At 55.4% G+C, this 9,415-nt stretch overlaps 1 protein-coding gene across 1 annotated transcript; it reads right to left on the bottom strand.

Moving 5' to 3' along the window:
* Positions 1-1,630: 1,630 nt before the first annotated feature.
* Positions 1,631-7,954, bottom strand: LOC114485026 (SEC14-like protein 1). The gene is made up of 4 exons (XM_028485221.2): positions 7,808-7,954; positions 5,438-5,689; positions 4,137-4,315; positions 1,631-3,910 (listed from the first exon to the last, which is right to left on the bottom strand). Exons 2-4 carry the CDS (start codon positions 5,480-5,482, stop codon positions 3,805-3,807), a joined length of 330 nt encoding a protein of 109 aa, XP_028341022.1. The 5' UTR covers positions 5,483-5,689; positions 7,808-7,954; the 3' UTR covers positions 1,631-3,804.
* Between the last annotated feature and the right edge of the window lie 1,461 nt (positions 7,955-9,415).

Consider the following 9,415-nt stretch of genomic DNA (forward strand, 5'->3'; position numbering starts at 1 on the left):
TGTATGTGTATGTGTGTGTACCCCCCCACACATATATTACACACCAAGACGCTCAGAATAACCATGTTAATTTCTTGCATATGCCGTCCCCACTCTCCCCTCATTTTTTTTGGCTGCGCCTCATGGCTTGGGAGATCTTAGTTCCCCAACCAGGGATAGAACCCGTGCCCCCTGCAGTGGAAGCACGGAGTCCTAACCACTGGACCGCCAGGGAATTCCCAGACACTCCATTGTTTAACATGTCTTGTGACTATAGCTGGTTTGTGCCTCTATTTGGGGCTGATGAGGATACCTTATCCCCTAGCTTTGTTGTAAATTATGTCCATAGTTTGTTTTTTTTTTTTTTAACTGTGGAGAATATATATCATAAGCTTTGCCATTTAACCATTTTCTAGGGTACAAGTCAGTTGTATGTAGGTTTCAGGTTCCACATCCGGTCTTTCTGTTTTCATGTGGGGATGACACTAAAATCTTCCCAGAATCCCCTGCTTTCCAAAGCCCTAACTTTTCAAACAAAACTGATTCATTGGTTTGTTTCACACCGACACTTTACCGAGAACACCCCTGCCACGACTCAGGACTGCAATGCAGCCTGTGGTTAGGCTCTGTCGACGTCTGATGAGACCTGGTGCTAAAGGGAACGACACACTTACGGATCAATAACATGTTACAGCTTGGTGGCCCGGTACAAAAACCGGAAGCCCACTGTCAGGATGCCCCGTTTCACTGTGGCCCTGAGACAGTCAGAGACGGGCAGCGGGGGACAGGTGCTCACAGCCTCACCTGATTTCATGTTGCTCTGGCCACCACTGTGAGAACCTGACGCTAAACCAAAGGCTTGGTAAAGTGCGCCCAGGAGATGGCAGAGCTCGAAGGAATTCGTGGAAAAAGCCTTTCCCTTCCCTCGGGGACAGGCCAGCTGAGTCATCAGTTGCACGTCCTGCAGGTGCTCTTGAGGGAGGACTGAAGCCCGTCTCCTGTCTCGACTGCCGGGGGGCGGGCTCACAACCCAGGCCGGGCCGCGGGCATGGGGGCACATGCAGGCGTCACCTGCTCCCGCCCCGCGGCCGGGCCGGTCCCACGGCCGCTGCCACCAAGGACGGGCCCTCAAGGCTCCTGACGGGGTAGGCACTGCTCCTGCATCTGCGGCACCCCACCCCGGCAGGCCCAACTGCAGGAGCCGGGGACAAGGCGGCCCAGGTTTCTGAAGGTCCACACTGGCCACCTGATGGAAGGACCCATTTCGTTACTAAAGAAACATTGCGTCGTGGCTGAGTCCTGTTTGACCTCATGGAGTTCAAGGAAAACTACAGCCTGTTCTCTTCCGGGAGGGAGGGAGCTGTAAGTACCGGGCTCCGCACTCCTGAGGAATCGGCAGCCCACAGCTGCGATGTGTGTGCAGGACAGTGTACAATGGCCCCTCACAAGCTAGCCACTGTTCCCGAGCTTCTGGAACACCAGTCCTCTGGCTCCAGAATCTCCCCTTCCTTCAATCTCTAAAGTCTCCTAAGGATGTCACACTCTTCAAGGGAGACTGCCGATTCACAGTAAGAAAAAGACATTCTTTTTTTTAAACAGTTCACATTTATTATTGATAACAATAAAAAAATCTTTTAAAGACTATCAGTATTGTATTACCAAGAGTGAGGTAATATGTTTACAAAACATTTACAGAATTTGATACGTAAATAATGAAATTAAGAAAGACAGTTAATTAAGACACTAGTAATAGAGGGGAAACCAAAAGGATCATTAGTGCTGAAAACAGGTGAAATGACAGCAGCATTTTAAAAAGAGTGCAGGGCACTGAAGTAGAGTCACGATAAACTGCGCGATCGAAGTCTACCTGCCTCACAGCCCCCTTCCAAGGAGGACAGGGCGATGGGTACTCAGGAGTAACCCTGTAAGTATTTGTGCAGTGATGTGCTGTGAATGCTTAAGGATGCATTCAACTCTTTGGGGATAAAAAACAGTGCCACTTCTGAGTCAGCTCAAAAAGAGCTGCTCTTCAGACTGGGGGAGGGGTGGCTGCAATTCAGATAGTTCTATTAGCGCCCCTGGGCTGATGTGGACTGTCGAGTGAAGTGTTTTCTTGGCAGCTGTCAGCAAAATCGCCATCTGAGACACAGAGAAAGAGAGAAGGAGAGAGACGGGACCGTCTTCAGGTCCTGAGAATTTGGAAACAGGAAGCAGCACGGATACACTAACTAACCCTACTGTGCTTTCCGGAAACAAGCCTTTAGGTGCCAACGGTGAGCTTCTCTTGTGAAGGAAACGCACAGCTGTGCTCCGGATGGGCCGGCAGCCCTGGGAGAAGCCCAGGAACGTCCTCAGCGTGCAGGCAGCCACCGAGTACCGCTGCCCGGGAGGGCTGCTCCGCTTCTCCCGAGCCCTCCAGACACCTCCCCGCGGGCACACACTCGTCCACACAGCTCTCCCGCCACGCGGCACCCGCCTAACACCTCCAGGGCAGGTTCACAACAACGCGACTCAGGGTTTCCGTGCCCGTCACACGCTGATGATGGCCACCTGGCTTTTGGCCCAGATCCTGAACAGCACAGCCTCCGCCACGTACCCACCACGGCACACGTCCTCCTTCACCACGGAGACTGACCCAAGGCAACAACTGGACAGATTCGCGAAGAACCTGCTTTTCCCATAACAAGCCGAGAAAACGAGGGCCAATAAAAGGTAGACCAGGCTTGGTATTTGGAATCAAAAAGAAAAAGTAAAAAGCAGACCAACCTCACAATCTGACCTGCTTCTATGCAACTGAACCCTTCATTACTTGAACTAAGTTTTTACTCGCCCCGTCCCCCGCTGACACACACCCACCCCGAGACACACATGCCTGCAGGCACACACACGCCCACAATTTCCTGTCACAAAGAAGCAGGGCTCCCCCAGGCCACAGGCTGTCCTGCCATGGCCACACAGTGAACACAGGACAGCTTCAAAACGGCAGATGGGACTCACTGTCTCCGAAGTACCCTTCTAGTGACTAGAGGAACCATTTGGGCTCTGATGCTACCAAGCCGTGAGGGGCCCAGGGGAGGCCAATCTAGAATGAGTTCAGACCTAATGCGTGCAGGTAGGAAGAGCAACACACCGGGAGGAAGGGAGAGGACGCCCTCGGCCCAAGTTCATGGACAGAGGAAGCCTGCTCTCAAAGTACCAAAAGGTTTGAAAGGAGGAAAGAGAAAATAATGTTTAATGATGGCGGTGTTCTTCCTGGCATTGTGGGGAGTCCGCGAGAGCCCCGGACCCCCCCAGACCCCCTTTACAACAGTGGGTCCGTCTGGCCCCGGAGCCGGGCCCGGGTGCCCACAGGCTCCCTCTGAGTTCTTCTGATTAGCGGCGTCTGCTCGGAGGAGAAGGAGCCTGGGGGCAGTCACTCAATCCTCGGGCCGCGTCGACCACGGGCAGGGAGGAGGTGAGGGCCGGACGCGGGGCGGGGGCAGGTTGGCAGCTTCTGCTCCGCGGAGGAAGGTGGGTCACCTCTGACGGGTGGTGGGGAGCTCATCCACTAAGGGATGGTGTGGAGGCGCTTACTTGGTATACAAACGACTTTTCTTTGAAGAGAGAGCCCTTGTGCTCTGGTTGGATTCTGTGCACACTGTATACAAAACCTATGGCTATTGAGTTAGAGTTACAACTACCTGTCGAGATCGTTTCGGGATCAGTGACTACGTTTACCACCTGGAGAGCTACGTGCTACCTAGAGGGCCAGAGGAGTCCGCGCAACGTGGCTGCTGGGCGGGCGGCGGCCCGAGGCGGTGGGCCGTCCCCTCTGCGCACTGGGCACTACCTGGAGACCATGGAGCTGGAGTGGGACTGGCTGGACGAGGTGGTGGCAGCGCTGAGCTGGGAGAACCCGCTGTGGCTGGACTCCAGGCTGGTCATGGAGCCTCTGCAAGAAGCACGGGGAGGGCGGGTGTGAGGACCCCACCGCGGCCGCCCAACGCCTTCCTGGCCGATCCCAGCCCGCTTCCCCGCAGCGCCCCCCAGAGCCGGGCCGGCCGTGCGGGGCCCAGGGGGACACAGCCCCCCACCACCCTCCCACACTGATAACGCCGTGAACTGCCAGCGACGGGTGGCCCGGAGGCCGCCCCGGTCTGCACCCCGGCCTCACGCACCGGAAGTCCTCGGACCCGATCACTTCGGTGTAGTACATCACTTTGCACTTGTGGGAAGAGACCTGCAGGGAGGCCAGCACGTCGTCCATGCGGGGCAGGCTGGTGGCGGCACAGGCCGGCATGCTGTGGAACTTCCACTGCAGGATGTAGAAGCCCGGCCACCGTGTCACGTGGGAGCCCTGGAACGAGTCAGGCGGCACCAGCTGAGAGGACCTGCTTCCCGTGCCCTCCCACAACGGGTCTGACAAATGCCAGGAGACCGGGTCCACTCGGATCCAACACCGATTACTGACCATCTCGACGGGGGAAGGACTGGCTGCCCTGATTCAAGATCGGGGTCCATCCCACGCTGCCTCCCGGGTGTCGGCCCTGCAGCCAGGCCTCTGCCAGGCGCTGGGGAGGCCACGGGAGGGACCCTCAGAGGCTGTCCGCCCCCAGGACTCCGCCTCGGGAGGAGGAAGCAGGCGCCCGCGGGGTGGGAGCGCCCGGGGGTCCTCTGCTCTCCCCTGAGGGCCTGGGGTCAAAAAAGGCCACGTGGACCAGGCAATGCTCTCTCTGATGTGCTTCCAATGACCTTACCGGTGTATTCTGGGTTAAAAGGACGGCAATCTAAAGTAGAATGCCCATCTGTGAAAACTACTTTCTCCCTTAATTCTGGAACTAAAGACTGTGATACAGATTAAAATGTTCATTATTTTAAAAACTGAATAAAATACTCTCTTTTACTCTGCTTCTACGACCACCAAAACACTGACAGGCTTATCCCTGAAAACCGTAAAGACAGCAAAATTATGCATCTATTATGAAGGCCAGAAGCACCCGAGAGCTACCATTCTGAGCTCAGGCACTCAGAATAACTAGCCAAAATTTTAAAGGAGCTGACAGAGCATTTAAAATAAATTAGGATGCTTAGTAATGAGACTTAATAGTTCCCTAATTACTTGTTTCTCTCACTTCTATTCGGGGTGCTTTTCCTTGAAGAGAAGAATGCCTCCAGGTCAAAGGCCGTCTTAGCAGAAGCCTTCTCAATCCCAGCTTTGTACGTGCACCGGATGCCTTTTCCTTTCTTCCAGGTCGCTTTTGTGAAAATACTTCCAGAAATAGTTCATGACTTTAGATACAAGTAATGGATTCTGCTGAGCTCTAGGTTCTTCTGGGATTCACTCGGCTTCTTGAGTGACTCTAACCGTAGCTAAGAGGACACACTGAGCTGCCTGTCTACAGACGCAGGACGGGGCCGAAGCAGGACTCCCTTCTCCAGACAGAAGAGCCAAGCTGTGGGGACTCCCGGGAGACCTCACCTGCACACTTTCCCCTTCTTTGCAGATCAGAGGTGACTCCACCATGCTGTAGTCACGGCCCAGCTGCCAGATTCTGTCTATCAGCTGCACGTTGTTCCCTCCTGGGGAAGTGATGCTGTGTGCCCCCAGGGAGTCCTTTTTGGGTGGCTGCGGCGACCTCTTGGAGTGATAGATGTTAAAGATGATGTCCCCTTTGCACACATCAAAATCCCAAGTGATCACCGAAGAGGCATCCACAATCTGAATGAGAATCTGGAAAAAGAGGTTGCATCAACCCACCAAAATAAGCACGGGCCTCTGAGCCGACGCCGCGGCGGCAGGTCCCCCGGCAGCCTTCCCCCGGCTAGGGGGCGCGCACGGCCGACCCTCCTCACTCAGACTCCTCACCGCCCCTCCCAGGCCTCTGCTCGCTCTTTTCGTTCTTTTGCAGAACTGCTCCTGCTACACGTCGGGGCCAGGCTCTGTGCTGTCAGCTACACCTATGGTCCACGCTTCCGCTCAATTCCCTGAGTGCTTTAAAACACCCAGTCCTGGCTGTAAAAAGTGTCTTAATACAAAACAGAAATAACGCTAGACACCACAGAAGGGGTTCCGTGGGTTGCTCTGGGAGGAAGGGCACAGGTCGCAGAAGAGCCCAGGAGGGACGGGAAGGAAGCATCCAAGCGGTGGGGGGGGGGGGGGACGCGAGCGCACGCTGAGTGGCCTCTGCCCGTGGCCGCTGGGCCGAAGAGCCCAGGAGGGACGGGAAGGAAGCATCCAAGCGGTGGGGGGGGGGGGGGGGGACGCGAGCGCACGCTGAGTGGCCTCTGCCCGTGGCCGCTGGGCCGGGTGGGAAGAGGGCGCCACGTGGCCCGGGGGTGGGGAAGTGCCCCGGGTGTCGAGTGCCAACCTAAAAGCTGAATTCCATGCGGCGCCCATACAGCTTCCCCGCAGGGAATGATCAAAGTTATAGTTTCAAAAGATTACTGTGGGAGGGATGTGAGAATTAACACCAGCTGTAAAAGTTATGTATTCACTAAAGAATTCCAGCAGGAGCCAGGCCCCGCGCCCCACCCTGCCCTGGAGGCCTGCCCGCTGAGCCTGCCGGGAGGCGTGCGAGAGCTTTGCTTCTCGTCAAGCAGCCCTTTTGGTCCCACCGCGGCCACTTCTCACCGCTGACAGACCCACACAGACTTCCCCTAAAGAGCGGATTCCATAAGCGCAAGAGCTGCATCTAAGCACAGCGGTGGCACCAACGACACCGAAGTGGCTCTGAGGGCAGAGCTCCCTTGGACGCCAGCCCCTCTGCGGACCGGCACCCTGGCTCCTGCATTCACAGCGGGGACGAGGAATTCAGTCCTCATTTCATGGGACCGCCATCCTCGATTTGTGCTTTACTGAACCCCCAAAGCAGAACTGAAGTTTCAGTTTTGATGTAGAAACACTTGCACAGATACCCGGTGACTCAAGAGAACACATCACACCGCTGAGTTCTCTACCCCGGATGAGCGCACCCACGGCCTAAGGAAAGAACTTGGCCTCCTCGCGCCTGCCGGCCTCCAGAGAAAAAACTGCTACAAATACTCCTCAAGACACAGTCGGCCTCCCCCTACAGAGGCTGTGAATAAGGCACATCGAACCTGTCTTTTTTGCTCGCTCAAACCACAGCCCCGTGTCCACTTGCCCCACGAGGCACGGGTGGGCCGTGCGGGACACGCTCCGGCCAGGAGGACGGAGGAAGCGGTTCGGCGTCAGCTCCCGGCCACCAGTGTCCACCCGGCCAGCAGCCCAGCCCGCTGAGCGGCCTCTCCGTGCCAGGTGCCACCCCTCCCACGATCCTGAGCCACAAACCTCAGCCCGAAGTCCAGGAAGGGCCAGTCAGTGCTGAGTCCCTCATGACGCCACAGCACACACGCGTGTGAAAACACAGGCACACTCTTGCTTCTGCACCACCACGTGACAGCAAGGAGAGAAAACACACGTGCTAGTTTCTCCTCACTCCATCAGATTTATAAAAACGGGCAAATTCCTTAAAGGTAATACATAACCAAATCCAGTCCAGAAAAAAACAGAAGACGTGACTGGTCCTGATCACTGAGTACATTAAACCGAAGAGTTACAGATCTTGCCACGGGGAGACCTGCTACGTGCCCGTGTGTCCAGGCTCCCGGGTGAACTGGACGGCGAGCTGCCTACCCTCCTTCCGGGCGCGCTGACCCAGGGCAGCCACCCTGCCCCCCGAGAGGCCTGCCCTCCTGCGTCAACACAACCTAAAGGCCAAGGCCAGAGAGAAGCATCTGATTCTCCTAAACTACACCCCGCTGGGGAGACCCACAGAAGCACCTCGGTGGGAGGGGGGCCTGGCCCCCGTGGCTTCGTCCTGGCACCTACCTCGTGCGGGGCCCCTTTGAAAACGCTCGCGGACTGGTAGATGGTTTCGGTCCAGAGCTTGAGGTCTTCGTTCTCCAGCTCCTCCGCGGTCCTGTACAGGGACTTGGGCACCAGGCCCCCCTCTGGCACTTCACACTGGAAATGTAAACGCAGTCGTGCGAGCTGAGCCAACACAGGCCACTCCTCTGAGAACCAAACGCCGGCAGCGCCGTGTCCTGACACACACGACTCCTCGGAGCCGCTTAGGAAATGGACAACACCTGCCATGTCGCAAAACACTCTGCACTACTTAGCAAAATAATTGTGAAAAACCACTTAAATACATGTGTCTCGCTTTAAATAAATGAGAACAAGTTGAAGCTGATTTGCCACAGAACTCACACTAGTGCGTATGAGGGACTGGATCCAACTCCTGAAGCTGGTTTATATAAGAGTAGTTAAGTACGTGTACTGCGCTGCAGAAGAGAACATTATGTTAAGAAAAGAGTTTTATTCTCTGCAGCTACAGGCACTATTCTTATTATATACAATTACAGTCAAGATATATAATCTATAAAGAAAGCTTTGTGTCTAAGCCAGATCAAATGATCAGCCCATGACACCAGCCAAAAAATAATAAAGAGCAGCAACTTTTGAATTTGCTTGAAACAGGCCGAATTAGAATGTGCACATTTCATAAATTTCCTAACTGACCTGGATATAATGACTTAACAGTCGTGCTCATAAAATCCAAGCACTGCCTACATCATCAGCCCTGGGAGGCGACCACGCAGGAAAGAAACACAGCCGTCTACAGCGGGCAGCGCAGCGGGACGCAAACACGCCACAGCACTGAGGTCACGTGAGACGGCAGCAGGCAGAAGGGAGCAGTGTCTCTTCAACGCCAGCCCGACAGCGGCACGGAAGGGCAGAGCTGCTGCAGCCTTACCGAGCGGCCAGAGCGGGGAGACCTCTGCTAACCGTGGGGCTCTCAGCACCCTGAGCACCTCGTGGGGGAGCCCGGCCTGCTTCTGCTCCCGCCCAGTTGCTTTCGCCGTGACTGGAAAGAGCCACCTCACCGGGTCCCGCTCTGATACAATCGAGGTCTGTGGGCTTCTACAGATCTGACCTCGCGGGCGCTGGGTGAGTGAAGGTCCTCTAACTCGCTTGCTCCTTTGTGCTGCGCTGCGATTCCTTGGAGCAGGACTGAAGGCCTGAGAGCTGATTCAAGCGCCGGTTAAATTCCTCGTACAATCCAGAGAGACTCCCCCGAGCGCCCAATCATTAGCTAAATACATGAGTCAGCCAGGAGGGCCGCGGCTCAACACCTCAACGGCTAACCTTACTTACTATGAAGGGTGATGGAAGCCCCTTCTCTGAGAAGAACCACTGCTCCCTGCTGGCGCCCGTCACCTGTCACGTCAGCAAGATGCGTGGACCACGCTTCTGTTTCCTTCACCACCACCCCCGCCCCCGTCAGGCCGTTGTGCCCCCGAGGCTGTACGGTCCTCAAGGAACTAAACTTCTCTGGCTCCCTCGCCACAGTACGGGGTAAAGAAGTGGAGCCACCTGCCTGATAACCTAGCAACTCAATGTATTTATTTATTTATTTATTTATTTATTTATTTA

The sequence above is a fragment of the Physeter macrocephalus genome, unplaced genomic scaffold (genome assembly GCF_002837175.3).
Source record: "Physeter macrocephalus isolate SW-GA unplaced genomic scaffold, ASM283717v5 random_324, whole genome shotgun sequence".
Taxonomy (NCBI): domain Eukaryota; kingdom Metazoa; phylum Chordata; class Mammalia; order Artiodactyla; family Physeteridae; genus Physeter; species Physeter macrocephalus.